Source organism: Tyto alba, unplaced genomic scaffold (genome assembly GCF_018691265.1).
Source record: "Tyto alba isolate M040663 unplaced genomic scaffold, T.alba_DEE_v4.0 Super-Scaffold_9, whole genome shotgun sequence".
Taxonomy (NCBI): domain Eukaryota; kingdom Metazoa; phylum Chordata; class Aves; order Strigiformes; family Tytonidae; genus Tyto; species Tyto alba.
This window is the reverse complement of record NW_024881330.1, coordinates 12,582,158-12,608,185: the sequence shown is the minus strand read 5'-3', so window position 1 is coordinate 12,608,185 and position 26,028 is coordinate 12,582,158. Positions and strand designations below refer to the sequence as shown.

At 39.4% G+C, this 26,028-nt stretch overlaps 1 protein-coding gene across 1 annotated transcript in view; it reads left to right on the top strand.

Annotated features, from left to right (window-relative positions):
- Positions 1-26,028, top strand: part of NSMCE2 (NSE2 (MMS21) homolog, SMC5-SMC6 complex SUMO ligase) — a 131,589-nt gene that overhangs the window by 16,297 nt on the left and 89,264 nt on the right. The window contains exon 3 of the mRNA XM_042785823.1: positions 12,127-12,233. Within this exon, the coding sequence (XP_042641757.1) occupies positions 12,127-12,233 (107 nt within the window). The remainder of the gene's footprint in view (positions 1-12,126; positions 12,234-26,028) is intronic.

The following is a 26,028-nucleotide window of genomic DNA, read 5'->3' as shown; positions in this document are numbered from 1 at the left end:
TGTGGCTGAAAATGAGAAGAGATGTGTTCTTTCTGATTAGTCTCATGTTGTTCAGGATGTATGTGTGTGTGAAACTCCTTTTTTGACATTATCAACAAATGTTGGACAGAGTGCTCTGAAATATGCATGTGCTGCAGCACTCAGTAGAAGGTGACAATCTCAAACTGCTTCATAAATTACATATAATGAACTTTCTTATTAAAAAAGACTTAACAAAAGGAGCCAGCTGGCTTAAGGAGAAGGTGGCAGATGAAAAGAACACAATTCAAAGAAGTGTTCACACATTAAGGAAGTATTTTAACAGGCTTTCCCCAGACTGTAAGTGGGAATGGAATTATACATTGCATGTAAATGTCAAGTGACAATAATATCTTCTGAGTTAAATCAACCTTGCAAACGCTTTCCTATTTTTCTTAAGCATATGAATAAAGTTTAACTTGTGATTTCCTTACTAATCATCTTAGTAAGCAGTGGGTGAGTAGACTTTTTGCTGTATGGGTAGATTAATGTGACATTTTCACAAGACTTTTTTTTTTTTTTTAGTTTATTACTTGTGGGTGTGGATCTAATTCACAGCTGTTTTTTGAGTGAATTAGGTATGCTATCACTCATTCAAATTTTGTATTTCTTCAGTATTTTTAGATTAATCTTTTATCCATGCTTTGTTGGAGGTGTGTACTCTGTCCTGATGTCTCAAGGTAATCAAGACTTTTCCTCCACTGAACATACTTATTTTAGTGCGTAGATTTGGCCCAGTCACTTTTATAGAAAAGCAGATTTTAAATTGAGCAAAATTCAAAAGCATACCAGTATAAAGGGGAATTCTCTCAACTAGTACGTGTCAGCTACACAAATCTCAAGCATAGTCATATGGTTCTGAATTTAATTTATTTTAATAACACAATGTCTGAGCTATGTGATAGTTTACCCATTCTGTTTAAGTACTGCACAGGGGGAGCCTTCTAATTCTCCTATCTAGTTACAGAACATTTCCACACTTGCTTTCAATTTATATTCATGTTTTTTTCAAAACTACCCCCTTTAAATGCCGTGAGGCCCCCACAAAGCTACTTCTTTCCTACTATGGACAAAGATAACAGTGTTATCTAAGAAACATGCTTAGAGACCGTCATCTGTGGTGTACTGTAAGCCATCAAACAAATTCCTGTTTCCTCTCAAAATCATAAATATTTGTGCACATGTGAGAGTCCCAGGCAATACAGAATCACATTGCCCTTTTTTGCACAGAGATGTGCATTTTCCATATAACAAAGTAGCAACTTCTCATAGTAGAAGAAAATTTTGTATGAAGTTTGTGGGAAATTAAATTCCAGCAATGGAAAGATTTAGCTCTGTCACTTACCAGTATGCAAGCAACAGAATTAATGCCACATACCAGCGATTCATGCCAAAAAGGGGAGATCTGCCAATTCACAGAAGAAGTTTTATGCAAAGGAGGCCTGCTAGAGGCAGAATGAATTGCTGGTTTTCATTATGCTTGCAGTTTGTGTGCAGTCTTTGCCTTTGCCTTGCCTGTGTAAGAGGACTAGGTTGTGGGGTGTTTTTTTTTGTGTTGGTGGTTGGTTTTTTTTTTTGGTCATATTGAGGAATTGTGGGCCCTGAAAGCCCTACCTTTAGACTTTCTGCATGGTTAGCGCATCCAAGTACTGTATCACTAAGTGATCCGTGCTGAATTGGATGCTTTGTGTGAGGAGCATTGCTTGACCTTTGCTTGCATGAGACATTGGTTTTCTAGACTCCTTTAGTTTAACCTTGGTTGTGTTCACTGGAAAATATCCAAAGCATATGGAAGTATACATTTTCAACGAACAGTTAACTTTGGAGGTGATGCTCATATCTATTTCTACTAACCTTCCCATTTCTGATAATATAACAGATCAGTGTTTCTGATTTAAAACCCCAAAACTTTCTATTGTTAGCTGATATATTATGAATCTGATTTATCTTTTGTTTATTCCTCTATGTGTGTGGACCAGTGTCAGCTCTGTTGTAAGACACATCACTGCTCTGGTCACAGTGGTGTAGAATGTGGAGTTGCCTGCCAGCCAGATTTGTCTAAAAAGTTGACTATAAAACTGGATTGTTTTTCCACCCTGAGCAACTTGCTGCTGCAGCTGCAGTTGGCTAGCGCCCTGGCTAGTTAGCTGAAGTCCAGCCCTACTCTGTCTGGGGCTACCAATTAATTTCTCTAAATTCTGAAGTCAGTAGTGCCAATGGTTGTAGAAGCAGAAATATAAAATCTTAGAATGACAGACTGTGTGGGCTCAGAGGAAAAAAAAAGCTATGTTTGGAAGTGTCTAATCAAAATTTTTGACATTTAAAAACCAGACATATTTTGGCATTTTTCCTCCCCCAGCTGTTTCATTTTAGGTCAATAATGTTAACATTTGAGTGCTGGAGGAGTGTTCATTTGTGTCTGCATGAAGCTGTTGCTGTTGATTATGGAAACTTAGTTTGGATTCTTTTTTTTTTTTTTTTTTTTCGTTTGTTTGTTTGTTTTGTGTGTGAGAATGTAGCTATGACCACTGAACTGAGCCAAAATAAGCCAGTGCTGGATTGTCTTGAAGTGAAAGATTGTCTTGGTTTTACCTTCCTGTTTGATACATGTTCTACTGTTTTAACTTTTCTAGAGCTCATGAACACTGCAATCTGCTAATTGGACTTTGCTTGCGTTAGGAAGAACATCTCGCTCAGTTTTAGTGGGAGCAGTTTGTTGAGCACTTCATGCCCAAACACTAGTACTGACACCTGTGATGTACAGAGGGAGTATGCAGCGAGGGACCGAGAATGAGACTGCCTCTGTAGGGAAACGGCAGTCTCAGTCGCTTTGCGAAGTGACTCTCTCGTGCTTCTGTCCTGCGTCATGGCACTGTTTTCTGGCCAGGCCATTGGTGATGCACCACGTGACTCCTGTTTCTTGTGGTGCCACATGCAGGATGTCTAATCTGTGCAATTAGATTTCCAGATGGATATATCTGCACCAGACTCAGATATTATGGTAGTTTGAGCCCAGAATGCAGATAGTTGCATTTACTGAAACATTATATCTGGTTAAATAAGCTCTGATGAAGGCTTGTTAGCTTGGTCTCTGAGCTAGGCTCCCTCCAATTCTGGACAGAGAGGTAATGTTTCTGGGAATTTTTAAGGTCTTGGGTGAAAAGGGTTTATTTCCCTATCTATACTATTTTTTATTTACTGAAATGTCTTTCCAACATATTTCCTCTTTCCCCCAACATGGAGGAAATTCTAAGCAACTACTGCATTTAGTTTAATGAAGGTGCAATTTGAATGAGCTTCTCTGAGATGAGAAATATAATAGGTTCATTAACCCAAGCAAAGTTTTTTTGTGAAAAACCTAATGGTATTGTTTACTGCTGGATAATAACAATCATGCCTTTTGTTAGAGACAGACTTGTACTTCATACTAAAATATTTATTTTCCATCTGTCAATGCAATTTAAAATAGGAGAAGAATTGCTTATTGACAACAGAAAGCATTAACACAGTTGACTTGTAAACAAAAGAGGGGTGGATTATCTCTGTAGAAATCATAATATGCAGGTAAAGAGCTTGTGTAATACAGAAGAAATTGTGCTTCTTTAAAAAAATTCTAACAAGTTAGAAATGGATTTGGTGGAATCATAAAAAAAAAAAAAAAAATAAAATTATTTTGCTGGAACTCCTTTCCAGTGGAAACCATAGATAAAGCATCCTGTGAACCTTCTGTGCAAATTGTAAATGCCCATTAAAAGTCTTGAAATTAAATACTTCATTTGAAATAGCAGTTTTAGAAAGTGTTCCGAGGGATCAAAGAGTAGAAATTGCAACACCTTAACAAATATTGCACTGTTCCTTGTGGGGAAAAATATTTCAAGGAAATTTTTGCCCAAGTTCTAATGTTACCATATCAAGTTCTGAGAGGAGAGAGTGAATAGAAGGAGGACAGCATTAGACCGCTGTTTTTAAATATTACCAGCCCTCCCATCTCTTGTTCTGAGGAAGGCAAGGGCTGCAGCAGCTCTGGGCTCTGAACCATGCTCTATTGTGTGGACATGCCCATGCCTCCACAGGCAAGAAGGTTGTTAGTCATAGAAAATCCTTTCCTATTAAAATTATTAGTGAATGTTGTTTTCAGCCTTAATTTCATAATACATTGAAATACACTGAGAAGAGAGGGTTATAAATATAGTTAGGAAAATAGAGGGGGTTTTGTTATTTATTTGAGGAGAGATTGGTCAGATTTCTGTGTGAAGATAACGTATGCCTTGTACTTGCTTAGAAAATACAGGTGTGGTTCCTCTTAACTTTTTCTTGACAAACAAGTTGCCTTAAAGAAGTTATTTCCCCCCACTCCAACTCCACCCTGCTACAGTTTGGCAATCCCTCAGTTGTACTGGTACAACTGTTTGTATATCTGCATTTCAGAGTCAATTACTGGAATACCATGGGTTTGGGTTTTTTTGGTTTGGTTTGGTTGTGGAGGACAAAATGCTATTTTTAGCTTGGACTGTTTCATTAGTCCAATTTGTAGTATAACCCTGTGAAAAGTGGTATTATCCTAACTGACGAACAGCAGAGGAGGAATACAGAGGAACAGCAAAGATGAGTGCCTGGGGAAGTGACCTGTGAAACTCCGTTTGTTGCCAAAGAAAAGGCACATGAACCTCAGTCTTGGTGTTTTCTTGCTGCTTGGCCAGCAACATAACTTGTGTTTTTGTTCTTCTTGGGCCCGTGGATGTAGATAGTGTTGAGGAATGCTGATTTACTCATTTGCTGAACAGAGCACAGCCGTTCTGGATGGACATCACCATAATGCGGCAAAAGTGATACAGAATTATGAGAGGGGAGCTTGAGTGGCTTCTCAGAACTGTTGTACCTTATAAATGCTTTATCTTCCTTGCAGAGCTCCTGCTTACTTGTTACACTATCTATGTTAGCTTTAAATTGCTCTTTCTGCAAAATGAGGTATTAAGTAGGTGTTAATTGGTAAAATAAAGATTATTCTCTTTTTGTCTGAAGGAAGGGAAGTAGCCTGAGAACTGTATGGGCTTTAATATTTAGTGAAGCAAGCATCCATTTTATTTGGGGAATTGTGTACGTGCTACCTGACTTCATGTCTTGGTGCTGTATGTGTGGCATCAAATATAGAGGTTACAGTATCAAAAAATAAGTAGATATGATATTTACACTTTTTTCTCTTTCTGTTCCATAGCAAACTCTGTTTACTTGTATGAGAGATTAGTTAATGTCTTTTTACTATTTATATGCCTCAACCTAAAGTAAACTATCTCTGTGCTGAATAATATTTTACTTCAGATTTTACAGAGCAAAGCATGTTAGCACATGTTGGAGTGTTTTGCTAAATCAAACTCTCTGTGAGAACGCTGTTTACTTCATTAGGTATTACCATGGTGTCAATAGGTGTTTGGAGGGATTGCCCTTCTTTATGTTGCAGTCTGTTTGGATACTGTGGCAGAAATATCTGGTAAAATAGATCTTTGTTACTGCTCTCAAGTCTAAACTGGGATCATTATGACTTTTTAGCCTTCCCCTGGTAGTCCTGAATTAAAAAAAATACATTGTAAGGAAGTTGCTTTGAAAAGCACTGTTGGCCTAGTTCTGCCGGCAATGGAGTTTAAGGGAGTTTCATTTTGAGCAACAGTTTCATGATTACTTTATTATAGAATAATATTGTAAGTTATTTTCAAAAGTGGTTAGTAAGACTGGGTGCTTCAGCTTCTCTGTGCCCACTCCGAGATGACTCTGTTTTCAGAATGTGTTCAACACCCACTCTCTGGAAATGCTGGCCCCTTGAGAAGTTTCAGACTGGGCATTCAGCAACTGAGATGTTTCAGAGTGGGCATTCAGACCCTGCATGGTCTGTTTCTGATGAAATTCAGAATCTCTCTGAAATATAATGTACTTGGGTTTCATTTCCATGGGATTGGTAGAAGGCTCCTGGGTCAGTGAATCTTGTCTCTTCCCATTTCAGACTGTCATAGCCTACAGCGAAATTGTTTTCAACACAAGATGAGGGGTTTTTTGTCAGCAGTAGTCCGTAATCTAAAAGACATGCTTGGTTTATTTTACTTAAAAAAAAAAAAAAACAAAAAACAAAAAAAAAAAAACAGGGAAAAATGGATAATTGAAGATTTTTTCAGTTACTTGCTGAATAAAACAAATGTTTAAATCCAAAATAAAACCTCAGAAGGCTTCATTCAGGTAGAGTAAAATACTTGATGCAAATCCAAGTATTGTAGTTTGGTTTGCAATTTCTTAACAGAAGGTGAGTAGAAAATAAGATGAAACTTTAGAAATCATTCACAAGCAATAGCTCTGGAACAGGTGTGGGCACAGTCAACTAACTGTTCTTTTGGGCTGGTCTTTCCATTACAAGCTCTAGTAGACCTGTCTCCCACACTCCTCTCACTTTTATTCCTTCTACTCAGGTTTTTTCTTTGATAGAATATAGGAAACTCAGATTCAACATCCTTCCTTGCTTGAGAGGACTTGAACTGACTTTCAACCATTTATCAGAAGAATGGTTTAGAGATGAGGTTATTGAATATTGAGGAATATCATAGAATCACAGAATGGTTGAGGTTGGAAGGGGCCTCTGGAGGTCATCTTGTCCAACCCCTCCTGCTCAAGCAAGGCCACCTAGAGTAGGTTTCTCTTTCTCTTGTTTATGTAATTTCATTTGGTAAGACATACCTACTTTTCACTGGAGTGCTGGTATCTAGGTGAAGGCATTGGTATCTAGGTGAAGGTATTGGTCTGTAAAATCACTCATGCATGTTCATTCTCTAACTCCATGTATATGAAAGCTTTCTGTGTGAGAAGAATGGCTTCATTAGGGGACAGTGAGGGAAATCCAGCTTGAAATACTCTACAGTCCAGTTAAGGCATTTCCTGATAAGTTGGAGGTTTCTTTAGGTCTAGCTTCAGCAGTAGCTTCTGACTGTTACATGGAGAGAAATTATGCAATTACTGCCCGGAGTTCCCCTTTACTCCATGAGTTGCCATTCACTGTTATGGTTGTTGGCCCTCTAATGAGCAATCATTTTTCTTCTCTTATGAATTGCAGTGGTTAATTCCCTATCCAAAGGACTCCGTGGAGATTTTGGGGCATTCTACTTTAAAACATTTCTCTGGTTTTAATGTGAGGACACCTGCATTCAGGAGATGAAACTGGTTTTCTCTAGTATTCTGCTGTTCCTTTGTATTGCTTCTAATTTTGTTTAGTTTAGAATTTTCTATACTAACATTCTGTTCTTTTTGCAGCCTAATAGATAAAATATGTTACAGGTCAGGGAGAGTGGAAGTTTTCTGAGGGACTGTCCATGTATCTGCAGGAGAAAAAGTGAAGATGCACCCTCAGTGCTGCAGAAGCAATCAGTCTCCTATTTAAGTTCTTTTTGGTCTGTATAGTCTGGAATACTATGGTTCAAGTATATATAGACAGAGGAGGGTAATAAGACAGTGGTCTCCTACGTAGGTCTGTATCCTCTCACTACCAAGCATCTAGACAGCAGAGGGACATCTTGCTACTGTCTTCTCCAAGTGTTTTGTGAATCTGTTCTTAAAGAATGTAGGTTGGTTGGTAGTTTTTTCAAGATGTATTGTTCAACGTGAATTACTAACAGGTTTGAGTAGACCAAAACTGGGGGCACAGGGGTGTGTTTTAGCACTTTTGGTTTTGAAAATGAAGTACTTGCTAAAAACAACAACAAAAATGCTTAGCTGTATCCTGAATTGAAAATGTACATTCTCCTCCAGAAGATGGAACAAAATCAAGGAGTCGGGGAGCTTGTGTTCCACTGCTGTCAGCAGTAACTTGAAACCTGCTGGCAAAGTGTGTGTATTTTATCTGCTGCTGGTGCATATGAAGACAACTGTCTACTATTGCTGTTGCTATTGGCTCAAGTGACAGATACTTGTCTTATGTCTGTTTTAAAAGTCTGAAATCTACTGTCAAAATTTGTGGGCAATGATATGCCATTCCTCTTCTGCCTTGAATGACGGGAGAGCCTGATAGAAAAAAAAAGCATGTAGCCTTGAAATTCAAAGCAACCTAATACATAGTGCAAGAGGTAGAACTGACAATTTTCTGTTTTCTTTAAATTGAAAGTTTGACTTTTGTTAGCCAATACTATAAAGATATGAAAGTATGTTTATATTTATGTTAAGCCATGTTGTCTATGCTTAAGCGTTCATTTCAATTACTGTTATATTTGTAGTCTTAGAGCCTTCCTGTAATTTCATGGTATTCCAGACTATTTTGTGTTTGAGATAGTCTGTGGTGGAAGTGAATGCTTGTTTGAATTGCTGTGTATTGCCTGCAGGACAGCTGCAATACCCTAAATAAGCAAATACCGATGTTGTAACTTTTGCACAGAAAGAGCAGTAGTTGTGAAAAATCTTTAGAAATTTTGCTAACTTGTGGATGTATACAGGGAACTAAAGTAAATATCAACTCAGAAGGAAATGCAAGTTTTCGATAAATGGGTGGCATTTTAGATGAGTGTTAACATAGGAAGTATTAAAGCAGCGCTGACTTGACTCTATCCTGTTATTGCAACTTCTGTTTTAACACTGTGGGGTTCATGACATGTAACCCAGCCCTGATTGATTACAGTTTGAATCAGCAGTAAGGCACCTGAGGATGATCAGTTTGGCCTCTTCTTAGAAATAAGAAACTGAACTCTTGCTAGTCTCTTTATGTAGTTTTGTTCTTTAATAATTAGGGACACTTTTCAGAATAATATCCCTGTTTCCATTATAAAAAGAGATCATGAAGTCATGCAAGATGGAATTCATAATCATGAAGTGTACTTATTCAGCCAGCTAATTTTAACATGATGCACATGGGCCTTTGAAAATTAAAATTAGGACCTTGAACTGGACTTTCAGTGAGTAGTAGATGTAATACTGCAAAAAGTATAATCTCTGGGTGGTGAGGGTAAGGATTTGTGGAGAAATGCTTACTAAACTCAACATATTTAGCCTAGATAACAAGGAGACTTAACTGCAGTATGCAACTTTGAAGGTATTTTGTGGCAATAGCTAAAAGCATATGCAGAGAGTTTGGAATGCATTCCTTAGATATGAATTAGAAACAAGATTAGGATAAATTTTGATTAGATAACAGAAGGGCACTGATCCAGCACTCGCAAAGCATTTGATTTTGGTATTGAGCTAGGTTGTTAGCCTGCAGACTGCAAGGTTTGAGTACTTTGGAGAGTTAGCTGGCTTTGTAGCTGGAGTCTGGCCTGAGGATATTCAGCATATAATGTGGTCACAGTCTGCTGGAAGAGAGGCAGTGCCTTGTATCTCTTTACCATGAATCTCCACTGCCTTCCTCACAACTAAAATAAGCGTAGCAGTTGGGCTTGCAGAGTAGTTAATGGACAATGCGTTTTGAATCTTTCAAAAGCCTAATATAATTATTAAATTTTGATTCTTCTTCATATTATAGTGCTGTAAGCTAATGGGTTGATGGGATCTGGAAGAGTGAGTTGTGTGATGGTGAGGAGAGTTCTCTACTAAGATCAGACCAACTGCTGTGTTCAGATTAGTCTGTGGTGGAGTCTGTTGTAAGGAAACATTGAAGGTGCTGGCATCCCTGCCTTGGTGAGCTGTAAAACTTTATATCCCCATACAGTCACCCACAGTTTCTCATCATGTGCACCCAAGTTCTGCGCTGCATCTGCTCCTTACCAGGGAGGGGCAGAAGTGCTTTTAGCTCACTGGGGGAAGGGAAAGTGTGATGGGAGCACAGGAGCACAGCGGGTTATTGCAGTGTGTAATGTGGGATGATGAGAGTCTTTTAAAGTCAATTCGAATAGCCTGTAATGTAAGTTTTCATTTAAATCTTGTTTAGGAGATGGAGAGATGAGTGGCTGGGAACATGGGAGATTTCCTCTTAGCTCTCAGCACCTTGGACTATGGATTGAACTGAAAATGGACTCTAGTATGTGTCAAAGAGCAAAAACAGGGGATGGACAACAACTGACCTGTATACAGTGCTTCAGATCTATCTTTATGTCTGTAACGCCTTCAAGGGCAGGCTATGATTATGAGTTAATGATGCATTCAGTGATTTCCCAGTATATATAACGTACTTCATATGCATGAAAGAACAGCAACAGGGAAACAGCAGTGAACATCACTGGGACATAAAACAGGCCAGTGGATGGGTGGAACGGTCAGTACATGAAGAATGTAGGGCAGGATGTAGTTAACAGATAAAGCCCCTCTTGCCTGAGCTGCGTTCCACTTCTTTCTTGGAGCTTTATTTTAATGCATCTCTCAAATTGCAATGTTATTATTCTTTACGTAAAGCTTTTTTTAACTTTTAGGAAAGAAGGCATTAATAGAGCTCTCTTGGTATTCAACAATGCACTTTTCTTCCCCTAAAAGAAAAAGATTTAGGCCACTGTAGTTTCTTTGTCGTGGATATGATTCATTTTGGCCATGGGAGGAGAATGACAGTTACTTGCTACACAAACCTTTCCTGTGATTCATGGAGTGCCATTTGTGTCAGCCTTGAAGGAGGCACTTCATATGCTTCCTAGCAGGAAGGAAAAAGAGCATGATCATAGTTACCAGATAGGATATGGAAACTGGGTGGGAGGGAAGGGAAAGGGGAGAGGGAAATGCTGATTATTCAGAAGAAAGTTGCAGGAATGCCAAGATTCTGTCTGCAATATCCATTCATCTACTTAATGAAAAATGGATACATACCAAGCCTATATATAATTAAGGGAAACATCATGACTGTAATTGCCATGTTCACAAAATAGTATGGCTTATTATGTAACTTTTTGGTGTAAATATATTTTAGCGCTTTTCCTTCTGTCTCCTTGATCCATCACTGTTTCATATGGTATGAAGCTCCTATCCCTGAGTGATGTGTTTCAGCAACAGTTTCAGGTTTTGCTCTCAAGTTAAGACGGCCGTATAAATTGCTTTATGTTAGGTTTCTGCAGAGACAGATTTTTTGCTCTAACATAGTAGTATAGTTAGCAACTTAGGAAGTGCACTAGAAGACATTTTCCTCTCTTCACAAAAAAGTAATTTAAAAAGCTATACCACAATTTTCTTCCTAAAAATAACAGCACAGATTGGCTACTTAAACTGCTTGTAAAGAAGAATACTCCATTAAATGACAACCCCTAATGCTGCATATCAGACTTTGGGGCTCTTTCACGGATTCCAGCTGCTCCCAGCTGTTTTCTCTATACTTGCAAACTGCAGGGTAGGAATAAATGGGAGCAGAGGTAGAAACTTATGTTCTCTAATTTCTTAATTTCCTAAATGGGTTAGGGGCTCGTGGCTGGCTGTCCTGGTGCAGTTGGCGGTATTTGGTGTGGTACATGCACCTGTGTCAGGAGATACAGCTGTGGATGTTCAGCCCTGTAGCATTTAGAGAGTCCATATCCAGCTAAGCAGATGCACAGCAACATTAGAATGGGAAATCAGAGGTGTAGTTAAAGACGAAAGGAGTGAAATTAGGAGGAATGCAGAAGAGAATAAAAGTGGATGTGAATTACTAAGCACATGTCCTGTATTTATTGATTTTCACTGGCAATTAAAATTTTACTGCTTGATTCAGTCTTCCATTCTTTCCTGTGTTATAAAATGTTGGCTCTGTTTTGATTTTGCAGTAGCTATGTTTATTGGGGATAAGGGGTCTAATTATAGCTGTGAACTATACTGTACTGAGAGGGCATTTAAGTTTCTTCTGACTATTTCTGAGGCAATGTGATGAGTCATGAAATATAACTTTTGCAGAAAATATCCTGATTGCCTAATGACTAGGTGTTGGTAGATGAAATTACACACACTCTCTCTTGTTCTCATGAAACCAGGGAAGTATCTTTCTGAGTAAGCTGTTTGTTCAAGTTACCCAAGAAATGTCAAGGTTTACAGTTGCAAAATAGGAAAAAAGTGTATGTTTGAGGAGCTTGAAAACACCTGCTGTGCCTCACAGATGCTTTAGAAATTGACAGCATTAATACTTGTCTTCATATCTGTAAAGAAAAAATGCTGCCTGAAAATAATACAACTGATCATCCATGTACAAAATATTTTGTTTTGCAGATGATGTAGAGGATGTTAACAGTATGGAAAATGTCATGTTAGAATATGCTGCAATGGACAGAGAACTTAATCATTATATGAAAGCAGTTGAAGAAACGGTAAATCAGGTAAACTGCCACTTCTATTAAAGTTATGAAAACATCTCCTTATTTAAATATTATCTTTTCATAGATACAAATGTTACATTAAAACAACGTGTAGTTGGAAAGATAGGTCTTTGGTAGGTATAAAATACTAAAGTTGCCAGTACAACTATTAATTTTCCTTCCCAGCTCACATGCAGTGTGATAGGAGTTTCTAATTCCTCCCCACCACTATCTTGCACCGGTTGGAACATGGGGTGAATACCGCTTTGGGAATGACTGAGGACTGTGACGTTAAGATGCCGTGGTCTCAGATGATACGTCTCTCACGTATTGCAGAAGATGGAAGCTGCGTAATGAATGAGGCAGCTGATTTCAGGAACAAGTGGCTGTGGGGAGCTGAGGAAGCCTGGTTTCCATTGTCTTCCTGCCACATGAATTTGCTGGTCCTTAATAAAGGGTGAACTTGTTAACTGTTCGCTCGACTAGCTAGGGTCTCGTTTGCTACCTGACCAGCAATTTTTTTTTGCAAGAGCTGTCGCATTTCAGCACGTTCGGGGGGGCGCGTTGCACGCCGCTGCGGTTGCACCCCGGGTGCCGGGGTTACTGGGCTGAAACGCGCGCGGCGCGGGCCGCGGAAGCTCCTTTTCGTTAGCGAGCCGGGCCCGGCGGAGGGCGCCGCGGGTGTAAGGCAGCCGACCACGGGCTCCCGGTGCGCTTCTCCCTCGCTGCCCTTGGCGGAGCGCAGCCGAAGGAAGCCCCGCTCTGTCCCCGCTGCGCCCCGAGGGCCGGAGCGCGGCGCCGGGCGGGGCCGGGGCGCGGCGGCGGCGCTGGCCGCCAGGGGGCGCCGCGGTTGCGCTGCCCGCGGGCCGCGCTTTACGGCGGCCGGGCCGGGGCTGCGGCGGGTCCCGCCATCGCGCCCCCCCCCCCCCCACCTTGGCCGTTCCCGCTCCCCCACGGTCTCCTCTTTCCTCACGGTTATCGTCCTGTCAGCTCCTTTCGAGTCTCTGTCCCTGGCTCTTGGACTCCGCGTGATCCGTGTAAACCTCGTTACCCCGATCCCCGTGCGCAGCGGCTGCTTCTGCGCTCCCTCGGGCGGTCCCCGATCGCTCTTTTAAAACGGCTCCTGAGTTTTCTCTCCTCTGATCATCGCAGCCTGGCCATTAACAGCCATGATTCTGAAAGCGTAGGCTCCACGGCAGCGCCAGGCATTGAAAGAGTCAATTTCAGTGCAGTCTGTACTTGATCGCTTCGTTTCTGGGCCACATCATGCTCGGAGGACTCAACTTTCTAAGTAACCTATTTTAGTGTATGCAAATAGGCTTTTAAGGGTCGGGTTTGTATGGATTTCTCTAGAAAAGACAAAAGCACGTCCCTGATTTCCCTTCAGGATCTGAAATCTGTGTTTCAAAGCATGAATGTAGTAGAGCATTTAAATTAAACCTATCTTGCTATTATCTTGCTATTGTTTTTTCCTATTTTTAAAACAGAACCAGGAGAGTAAAGCAATGCATTTTCCACTAGTTGTATTCTGAGAGATGCCTAAATGGCTTTTATTTTGTAGAAAGGTCTTCCTTTAATAAATTTTTAAAGTCATCCTGAGTCAGATGCTTGATGAAGAATCTTCATTCAAATAATTAAATATTACATGTTTAAAGGGAGTTGAAAACTATGTCTCCATCAGCAAGTGTTGGACAGCATTAAATGCAGTCGCTGTTCCCCATGCAGTCTTTAAATATACATTTCAACTCAGATGTCACCATAATTGCAGACCTCTTAGTTTATATTTGTCAGATGATGGATCAGAACTTTTTCCTTTTTGGATTATTCATTATTTTTAAAGCTTTAAAACATAAACATGGTCCTCACATCATTAGAGATTAATAGTGTATAGGCAGACATGAATGAAACATAGCAGGTTTATATTTTGATTGTAAGATATTAACTAATTGATGTATTATTGTTATGATGGGAATTTCAAGTAATTTTCAATGATGAAACTTCTTTTATTATTCCTATGTATCAACAAAATACTTTATTCATCCTTAGGAATATAAGGAGTAAGCCCATGTCTTCACCAACAATGCACTCAAATCCTGTTTACTTCAGATGCATTCACTCATGATCTTTTAAGTTAAGCACAGGGTTTAGCTGCTTGACTGAAGTGAGGATATTTTTGTGGGTTTAGGTAGGGCAATAATTGTTAGGATTGGATTCGGCAGCATCTGTTGTGTGCATATCTATCTAAGTCCTGGAAGGGTTGGTTTTCATTTTTTTCCTAATGTGTCTCATTTATGTTGTGTCACATTCCTCCTTGCTTTGCCAAAACAGGCTTCTTCCCTGTTCATTCATTCCTAAGTTTTTTAAAATGCAACTCCAAGACATTTAACACATTTAAGAGTTTACGTGGATTATAAAGTCAGCAATGGTTAATCTATTAGCCTCTAGACACATTTCTCCTATCTGTGTTTCCTACCTTGCTCTAGAGAATTTTCTGTACTTTCCACAGCCAGCACCCTGAACAAACCTTTCTGAGTAAGAAAAATAATTGTATATAAGCTTCTGCAGTAGAACAGAGACACAATCAATCTGTTCTCTAAAAAATAATAGTGTTTTGTTTTGGAGGATAGCTACATGCCGTGCCTCTAGAACTGTACAGCACATCTGCAGTTACCTGTCAGAGACAGTTTAAAATCTGCTTCTGGGAAACAGATACTGTTGCTGAATTTAGGAGTGCACCTGGAAGTAGCTATAGAAAGGCTTGGGTTTAAAATAGCCTCCACTGCCTTGCTCCCTGGTTCCATCTGAATTCCTTACCTGAGGGATTTCTCTGGGGAGTTGCAGCAGGTCATTAATTTTCACAAGCAGACTGTTAACAGTATTTGTCTCAAGCTGCAAAACACATTTTATCTGATTATTTTGTGAGTTTGGATGTTGCCATTTTTTGTGGTTTGTAGTTTCTTCATACAGCAGTCAGTCTGAAAGTATGTTACAGTCCATGTTTCACCTTCTAACCACCTGCTTGTAGTGAAATGTCCAACTGGAAGTTAGCAAGATAAGCAGACAGCGGCAGTTAAAATTCCTGATTTATTATTTTATTATGTGTACCTTTAAATGACATTGACAAAAAGATTATATTGTACAACAAAAGTATGTAACGTAAATAACTATGAACTAGCATGAGATATAGTCACATGTTTTTCAAAGCCAGGTTTTTTGTTGATTTAGGCTGCAGAGGGTGGAATGCAGAAGGTGAAAAGTATCAGCATCCTCTTCAGGTTGAATCAGCAGCCTGTTGAGCAAGAAATGAGCAATTGAATCACAGTGTTTCCAACAATAGGCTGTGGGAAATCCTTTGTCTGTGGAAACTCCCAGTGCCACTGCATTTTCTTGTACCTGTGTAATGACTGGACTCTTACTGCTGCTTCTTTTTAAATTTTTAATGGGTATTTAAAAAATAGATTAGTCAATATTTGGGTCCTTTCCATGCAGAGTCTGGACAGCACTTTTGTTTTTAGTGTAACAACAAAAGGCTGATGGAGCTGGAGTATCTCTTATAGGCATCTTTATACTCTTGAAGTGGACCCAAGTGATTGGGACCCATGCTGACAGCCAGTTCAAGTGTCCCCTACTCCAGGAGAGCTCTCTAGTAGCCAGACTGCCAACATATTGTGCCTGCTCTCTCACTCCCACTCTGCTCCCTAGATTAGCAGGGGTGTTGGTGGTGGACTATGATCACTATCTCAGCTTTCCATGCATTTGGCTTGTTTGGGACTGTAAAAGCTGGGGTAAATTTTCTGAAGTTCCCATACTTCTCTAAATAAAATGAATCACAATATATTGTAAATTGATTTAGAGAACAAGGAAGACATAACTAACTTAGGTAATGTTGCATTACTTGTGCCTCTTTTCCTGCAGGGAAAGAGAATGTGGGGTATTTTGTTTATTCTGCAGGTGAGAGCCAAGTGTTGAATGTGTAGTGGCATCTCTGGCAGAGATTGCTTAGTACTTCCTCTTGTAAGTTACTGCTTTGCCAAACATCAATTTATCTTGCTTGACTTGTGTCTGCCTTTTGCTAAGACTGAGAACTGTGAGGGAGGATAAAATCTAAACCTGAGTGAGGTGTAAGAAAAGCAGGGGAGACATGTTTAAGAAAAATTTTAGGAGCCATGTTAAGGAAGGACTGAGAGTGGGAAGAGGCAGATGGAAAGTAAAGGACCATGGGCTTGGGAAGTCATGAGGTCATATAGACAGCTGGGGAATAGACTGGTTGAAAGAGTGCTAGGAAGAGGGTGGGGTTAGGCTGGAAGAAAAGTATGAAGAAATTAGAAGTTGTGTTGGTGTTTGGGTTTGATCCTTACTTCTGCTACAGATTTCCCATGTTGTTCTAAGTGAGTCATTTCTATCACTGTGCCAGTGGCTGCTGACATCTTTGTTTTCTGATTGTCCTGCATGGAAACTGATTCAAGCAATTACAACTGTAAATTAGATGAAAGATAATTATAGTTTGAACGTGGAAAGTGAAATTAAACGTGTTATTTGCTGGGTTTTATCTGTAAAACTACATACAACTGATGTATGCGTGTGTCTTGCATAGAGTTTGAAGTCTGGTTGCATTGTCATTCATGCCTGTGTGACTTCACACCTTGTCAAGTGTTCAGTCTTCCTTTGGCAAAGATGAGGAGTCTACCATGTTCCTTATACAGGAGTGGTTTTGCCTCTGCAGAATACACAGGAACTACTTTTACATTTGTTTTGTATTTTTGATAATAGTTCCCTTTAGTCTAGTAAACTCATTGAGCCAGGCTTAGGAGGGGGTGTTTGTTCACTTTTTCCGTGATTTAGAGCAGATTACTTAGCATTGGGGCCTGTTATCTTCAAGGCCAAGTGTGCAGGTTTTAATCCTACAGAGGAATAATTCCCTTCAGTGATGTAGATCATATTCTTTACAAGTTTGCAGCTTGTGTGTGATCTAAGGAGCACATGAAGGAAAGAAAAGAATCCTATTTAAAACTGCTGTACAGTAAAGTCCATGGGCTATGTTTGACTTGCAAACTATTTAGAAGAATTCCAGTTTCTTAACTTAACACTCATAATATAATCCTCTAGTGACCCGGACAGTCTTCCTTGGTCTCAGAAAAGTGTAAGGGACTTAAAGATAACATCTTTGTTACCCAGGCTCTGCTAGCATAGCTGTGTTGACCACGGGTCCTATTGGAGAGAGTTCTGCCAATACATCCAAGTCAATCTCTTTTGACAAAGCAAACTAAACCAACAAAACGCTTTTCTGTAGTGTTAGCTCCACCTTCAGTGTGAGTTTTGAAGGAATAGCAAGGTCAGCCAGGGGATTTGATTCCACCCAGCTCCCATCCTCCTTGGTGGCACAGCTATGGCAGCAGAACCAAGTGATGACAAAGTCCAGTCTGATGGTGTCATCAACGACCTCCGCTGCCTGTTAGAGACAGGGCTGTGCTTCAAAATCAGATTGTCACTTAATTTTCTGTAGGGCTAAGTAACAGGAAAACTCTGAATCCCATGGGAATTCATGTGTCTTAGTTGATTCAGGATTCTTTGCCGGTGACTGACACTGTGATATCTATTACAGTGTTGTCAGTGAAACATTTTTTGACATGGAACTTGATAGTTTCATGGAACAGCCAACCTTGTTTGGTGCTGATGCTTTCTTAATGAGCACTTTGCTATTCTTTTTCTTCTTGCTGCACTGTCATGACAGCATGTTTTAGGGCAAAATCCACTGATGATATCCATATCTGCAACTGTGACATTTACTGTTCTGGCTGAGTTCAGCATTTTCTTTGATAAGTGCAGTGCATCAGTGTTTCTTGATTCTGAAATCTTGTATGCAAACCATGAAAATTTTGAGACCTTCTTTTCATCAAAAAAGTCCTCTGCTACACAGAAATAGCTCAGGAAGATGTTTGTGAAGTCTCCTACCATGAAAATGGATTTAATGAAATTGATACATTTATTCTTGGGCTGGAAGGAAAAATAAAAGAGCTCTTGTAGTCTTCCACTGCATTATTCTGACAATGATTGTAGAAGCTAGTGAATCTATTTTGAAGATCACTTACAGTGTACTGAAGTGCATCATCATCAGCAATAAGTCAGTCCCCTGGTGAAAGACATTGTACCTGTGCAGTGTCATCTCTCCATCAAATAGTAAATAGATTTCTGAAAACTCGTTCTATCTTTAAAGTTTTTGTTAACAATGGGTGTCTTCTTGGCCAATATTTAGGTACCTTCAATGCTAACCGCAGTTGGTATTTACTTCTTGTTTACTTGCCTATCTACTAATGAAGCAACTTCAGACTGATAATTCATCCTACAGAATAAGCAAAATATGGACATTGGATCAAATGCTTATCATGACTCACGGTAGTAGAGGAAAATAATATGTGACTCTATAGTTACGCCTCTGCAAATATAGAATGCTATAGGTTTTACTAAAACTTTTACAGGCAAACTTAATTCTGGAATTTACTAGATACGGAGTTCTCAACATTTTAAAATTTTTCCATGCAATTTCTTTGATATAATTCATAATCAATAGTGTAATGCTTGCTCTGTCCTACTGCCATCGCCAAACTAATTCAAACAATATTACAATCTTGTAGGCATGTACTCCATTTCCTACAGAAACTGGGACAAATATGCATTTCAACACATTTCTAATATTTACTTTGTAATACTTACTTTACTTTTTGTGTCTGTCTCTGTATGTGTTGGGCTAAGCATTTGATGGAAGCCGCTTTTTTATTTTCCCAGAATTAGTAAGCTATGTGTATAGTTCACTACAGTAATATGTTAGAGTCCACATTTGATGACCTGCAATAAAAATATTTTTTTAGTGAGTGGTATATAAAGAAGTGGGAGTAGTGTTTTATTTTATGTGGGTTATATAGCACACCCTCAGTAGTGTGTCTGAGTGTCTCATAGCAAGCATAAAAACATGTCCTGCTTTTTGGAAACTAAACCCTGGAAACCTTGCATATGAACATAGGCTTATTTAACTTCACTGTGGTTACTAACATTTGTCAAGCTAAACATTTTCCTAAATATTTACAGTGTCAACACTGTAGTTGCTGAAATGGACCTTGGCTTGTGTGAGTAGGGCATCAGGGGCCACAGCTGGTTAGCAGAGTGAGGATTTGGGTGAAAAGAAATGTTCTGGACCTAGGACCTTCACATGGAACTGGGAACTCCATAGACAGGGTGGCAGCAGGGATAGTATTTAGAACAAATGTGCCAAAGAAATCCTCAGAACCCCATCGTAATTTGAAGACTGTGTTATGTTGGGCATCAGTTGCTGCCCAGTAGGTAGCAAACTAGTGTGGGATTAAGGAGGACTGGATACTATTTTCAGGTCTACTAGCAGCCTGTGTGGTTGACCTTGACAAATTGTTTCACTCTGTGCCTTGGGCTATGGTCCCATGTTCGTTAATACCGCTTTCCTGCAGTACCAAGTCACCTGGTAGCACAGCCTCATCAAATAAGCCAGATCACATGATACCGTGTTTATGCTGGCTGTGTGCCGGTTGCAGAAGGGCAGACGCTACCTGATGGAGCATAACTCTGCAAAATTAGAATTGGCAGAGTGGGTCGCACTTAATCAGTGCGTCATGCAGCTGTGGTGGTTTTGATCTTGTACTAGAGAGACTGAAACTGAATTTACTATCTAGTTCAACCACGGTCTTAGGCATGTGGACAGCACCCCATATGTCTGTCTGTAAAGAGATTTTTTTTTTTCTACCTGAAGATTTCAAAGCTATTTGAATTCAGCTTTTTAATGATTTTATTTTAATATTAGGGATTGTAATTGGCAGTAGGAACTGTTTCTGGAATTCCAGAAGGTCAGAACAGACAGCAACTGAAAGTCTCTGTGGTTTGTATTCCTGCTTTTCTAGGCAATGTCTACATTTCAGAGTCAACATGAGTTAACTGTCTGGCTTAGGTTAGCCTAGAGGAAGAAGATAAAATTCTGAAATGTAATGAAATTGGTAGTTGTTGAGGTAGATAGCCAGTGCAAATTGAAAGGCCATCTTCATCTCAAATCATGGCTTATTATTTTTTTTGTTGATGAAACTTCTTACTGAAAACAGTGGAGTTGTAGTTTCAGTTGATCAGTAGTGAAAACCATCTGATCTAGAAAGCTCCTGCTGACAGTCCAAGGATTTAAACGCTGGGGCCAGGAGGTGGTGGGGGAGCACTAAAGGCTGGATGATTCTCAGCAGCAGGGGTTTTGATTTGAATTTAATCTCTCCTCTTAATTGAACACACCCAAGTTGATCAGTGTCTTTGGGGAGGCAGTTCTGAAATGACTTCCATAAAATGTCTCTCTACAAATGTTCAGTGTTGTTTTAATTATTGTAATTGTTTCCAGAAATTGTATGTGTATGTTGGGTATTTTAATATTCCTCCCCCAAAAGTTTAAATGTTAGATCCCTCATTTAAAAACATTTACTCTTTCTCCTAGTGCGTTTTTTAAATGACCTTATCAATAAAAATATTCACTTACACAGATCTTCCCTCTGCAAAATTCTTAGCAGCTCTATAATGAATTGCAGATAAAATGTTGCTTGCAGCATTAACTAGATCACAGGGTTTTTTTGTGGCTGCTACTACCATGAATTAAAGAATTTCAGTTAAGAAGGAGTTAGTAGAAGTTGCTACTCTCATCCCTAGCTTCCTCATAAATTAAATTACTTGGGACTTATTCTCACTGAGATATCCAATACTGGGTGTAAGCAGAAGTGTGCATACAACCTGTTACATGTAGTTTTGAATGTACAAAATTCTTGTGACTTCATAATATAGATTGTTCTGAATGTTTTGACTTTTACAGAACTGCATATTTAGGGCCTTTGTTAAAATGGAAAGAACTGAAGATTTGTGGAGCATTTCTTTGTTTTATTTTTTTAATGTTGGGAGTTAAGAGCAGCTTTTTGATGTTTAGTTCATTATATTATATAATGGGTTTGTCATGATTTTTAACACATGCACTGAACCTGTTCCACAAATGTCAAATTTTATTTCTTTCTCACCTTTCACATTGCTCTTGTTGATGCGAGGTAGTGCTTTGATTTAAAAGAAGCAGCATGACTTCTTTGTGTTTGTGATTTGCTGCAGTATGTAACTACGTCTATTTTACTGCCTACTGAAATAAAAAAAAAGTCTGCTTAATAATACGTATGCATTTTATTATCTTTCCAACTTGAGGTAGAGGTTTCAAAAAAGACTTAAATCCTGCCAGAAATCAATACCAGATGTCACGGTATCTCCCAAATGTGGCCCCATTGTTGATAACCTACTGTGAGTTACAAACACTGTGCTTGATAATAAAGGTTGGCAATTTGGACTAATTTCTGGGCTCTCATCTTATTTAACTGAGCTAAGTGCATAGCCTGAGTAAGCTGATTTAACAAGCTGAAGTATTTCTTTTATCCTTAGACTTGTGTGTTAATGCTGGCAGTGAATGAAAAATATTTTAAAAGACTTAAGAAAATAAATGTGTACTACATCAGATACACTCAAAACTTCCTTGTAAAGCGTAAAGTTCCCATGTTAACATGTGCTCACACATGTTAAAGCCTGATAAATTCCACAAAAGAGAGAAATTAAAAGGTCAGTGATGTTGCTACTGTTAACTCTTCTGGCTCTTCTCAAATGTTGGTGCCTTAATGTATTGCCATTGCTTCTGTGTGAACAATTCACAGTGTTTATCCAGCTAGATACTCATCCTCCGTTCAAATCTGTTATGATGCTATTTTTTCCCCAGCAGTCTGTTGTGTGGGGAGAGGATAGGATAGTAAGGACTTGGATGCAATGCTGAGTTTACAAGGATTGCTGGGAAGATGGCAACTCTAATAGGGAGAACTTATGGGGTGTGGTTTTGCGGTGTGTGATAATTGTTGTAATGATGAAGTGTGGGCTGTAGATGAAGTGTTTCTCCATGGATATTTTTATGCTTAGTTGGAGATGATCAAGGGATACAGGTAAAGGCTGGGCTGCACTACAGACAGTTTGGTCCAGTTCAGTAAAACTGTCTATTGAAACAGGGCATTTCTGGACTTAGGTATTAACAACCTCACCGTATGCCCTTACTCCCTGCAAAACAACCCGACCTTCTCCCACTTCTGCCTGTTAAATTCCACTAACTACTGGAACCACAGCCCTCACCACCACCTCTTCTCCCTGGAGTCACATTGATTATGTTTAGTTTGGTGGGCAGCTCCTCTTCCTCTTTCCTTGCTTCCCCTTTTACAGCCTGTTTAGGCTTTAGAATCCCTTTGTCTTCTTTTGACCAAAACCAGAGTTGGCTGTTGCTAGTTGGTGGCATGCACTTGGAGAAGACTTACAGAAGAATTGCCTTTTCTCTTACCCACAGCAGTACATTGCATCTCTTGGCAGACAAAATCTGACAGAACAGTGGAGATCCTGTTGAACAATGTTTTAAGAGAATCTGGCCCATCAGCCAGATTTCTACGGAGCTGCCCCATCAGTTATAACTATGTATGTCTCTGCTAGCCCTCTATGAGCTAATTAGACCTGAGTATAGCTAGCCATCCTCCTTAATCTATCGGTCAGGTTTGCATATGCCTGGCCTCCTTAGTCAGTCAGGCTTATAAAGATACATCAGACAAATCCTATCAACCAGGTTTATATGCACAGCATAGGTAACTATAGCTGTAACGTGTATTACAGCTCACAGTGAGTTTACATTCAGCCATTTGAAAACCCCACAAAACTCAAACCCAAACTCCTTACATTAGTCCTTCCTTATACTACTTCTTTTCAGTACTTATTTGTCTGTTAAATTTTTTATAGGACAGTGTTTTATGGTAAGGAGAAAATCCAGCTAAAGCAAAAACCACCTACAGAGGATCACAGCTGTGGCTTTACTTCTGTTCAAGGAGAAACTGTCAGTTAATTCAGATAAGAGGTGACTGTAATAGCAGTGTGTACAGTCATGGATGGAACAGAAATGCTTGTTCACAATGTGTCACATAAAAACAAAGAGCCATTTAATGAAATTATCCAGCAGCAGGTTTTAAACCAACAAAAGGAAGTAACTTTTTACACAGAGAATAATTACATTGTGGAATTAATTGCCACAGGATGTTACAGAGACCAGAAGCATTAATGAGTTCAGAAAGCCACTGGACAAATTTATGGAACAAAAACTCACTGACAGCTATTTCATGTAAAGATTCAAAGAGTCCCTGTCTTGGGAAATAGGAAATCGCTAAACTGCAAGTTGCTAGAAGTAGGGAAAGTATATGGTGGGAAACAGGGGACGATCTTTCTATTTGGCACTTTTGTTATACTCCTACTCCAGCTTCAGCAACTGTTGAAGACGAGAATATGCTGGATAGATCTTTGGTCTGATGCAGTACTCACATCTTTATGCAGCAGAAAACAAACTACATAGAAAATAGAGAGTCCACAAACACTACTGCATCCTGAAATTTATGTGGGCTGGCTATGTAGCTTTAGATGAATAGCATTTATACTCTGTTTCAAATCTGTTTTGGAACATAGTTCTATCTGAAAACTACCTTTAGCCTCCATAATTTTAATATTTGGAAAGTCTTCAGGTTATCTAATAATTTATCTCTGTGTTCTCACTCATATAGTTGATGATTTGAAAAATAAGTAAATGAACAGCTCCTGCTCTGGGCATTGTTACATAATTGAAAAATTCTTAATCTCAAAACTCCCTTCAAATCTATATCGTATAAAACCACACAAACCATTTAGTAATTAGGTACTAGCAGATAAAATCCAGCTTGAAGTTAGCAGAGCTACACCCACTTGGACCAAAGAAGGGAGGAATCTTCAGCTAGATCCTTGTCTTGCAGACATTTTTCTCCCTTAATGCCCAAGAAAAACTTAATAACATCCTCTAAATAACAAATCTTGCTTGTAACATTGATGGGAGGAGGTGAACTACAGCTCTTGGTGAGTATCTGCTGGGACCCCTTCTTATAAATTTGATGAAATTCCAATTTAAGTACCTGCTCTCATCTCAACCACACCAAATGGGATGAAATGTTTTCCTGGATGGTTGGGTACTATACAATGTAGGTTTTTTACTTATTTTATTAGATCATAATCTGAAAGTTTTAAGATCAGTCCTTGAGATTCCTGGATCAGTGAACATAAAAATGCGTTTTATATCCCTATCTACAGTGTTATAAACTAGAAAGGTGGTCCAACTGGAATTATATATATTGTCAGCTAAATTGTGACTATGGGCTGCTTATTACAGGAGATACTGAAAAAGAGACAACAAAGCATGTCTTATTTTTTAAAAAAGAAAGCACTATGTTGATAGCACTGTCAGAAAAAAATTGTGATTTTACATGCACTTTCATGACTTGAGGAAAGCTTGGCTCCATCATTTTTATAACTCTTCTTCAAGTAGTTTTTGCCTCAGCTTCCTGTTTAGCAGACTAAAAAACCCAAATGCTTCAGCTTTTATCAACCATGAGCCCATGGCCCCACTCCAGACTCTTGTTTCTTCATGTACCTCTTGAATTCGGGACTCAGATACTGGATGCAGTATTTCAGCTATGGCCTAACCAATGCTTCATGTAGGGGGAGAGTTAACTTCCTTTGTCCTGCTGGCCACACGGCTCCTAATGTAGCCAGTATCCAGTTTGCCTTATTAGCAGTGAGAACATTTCCTCACATTTTGCCATAACCTCCTTGTCCTTTTCAGCAGAGCTGCTACAAAGCCAGTCAGTTCCGAGCATGCAGGGATGCATGAGATTACCCTGCCCCTAGAAAAGCTGCAGAATTTTTCTTGTTGAACTTGACATTTCTGGTCCTGAATTTCCTCAAGGTCCTTCTTGATTAAAGCTCTACTGCTTGATGTGTCAAATGCCACTAGGTTAGTATTGTCTAGAAGACTGCTGAGAGTGCAATGTGTTTTGTCATCCAGGCTTTTGGTGGGGATATTGAACATTTTCAGCCTTACTGTTCACCACTGTAATACTCTGCTTGGTACTGGCTACCAATCGGATATCAAACTAACATGTACTGTTAGTGTTACACTCTGAGCCCAGCTGGCCCAGTAATTTTCAATCTACATACCAGACCATTTGATTACATCCACCACTCTCCCCACATCTGCATTTCAGGTCAGTTCATCACATAAGGCAATCAGTTTGATCAAGCACGAACTGCCCTTTGTAAGTCCATGTTGATTGTTGCCGATTACCTTTTTGTTCTCTGCATGTTTGGAGGTGGATTCCAAAAGGATGTGGTATGTAATCTTTTCAAGAGCTGAGGTGAGGCTAACCGGCCTGTAGTTGTCTGAGTTCATTTTCTTGTGCCTTTTTTAAAGACAGACAGTGCTAGCCTTTTTCCAGTTTTCAGAGACCTGCCCCAATGATCCTGTTTTTTTTGGAGATGACAGTCAGGACTCTTGGATTCACATCAGCCAACTCTTTCAGCCCTTTCAGATTAATCTTGTCTGTCCTCATAGATCTGATTACATCCAGCTGCTCTAATTCATTCCTAACTTGTTGTCCCTAACCTATTCCTTGCCAAACCATCTTGGTACACCTGGAAATCTAGGAGTAATCTTTGTCTGTGAAGACTGAGGCAAAAATGTATTGAGTACTTCAGCCTTTTCCATCTGCACAATCACTAGGTTGTCTTCCGCATTCATTAGCATCCCCACATTTCATCTGAATTTACACAATTCACTCTTGCTGCTCTTCATATCCTTCACTTGTTTTAATTCTAAATGCGCTTTGGTTTTCCCAGTTTTGTTCTGAAGTGCCAAAGTAGT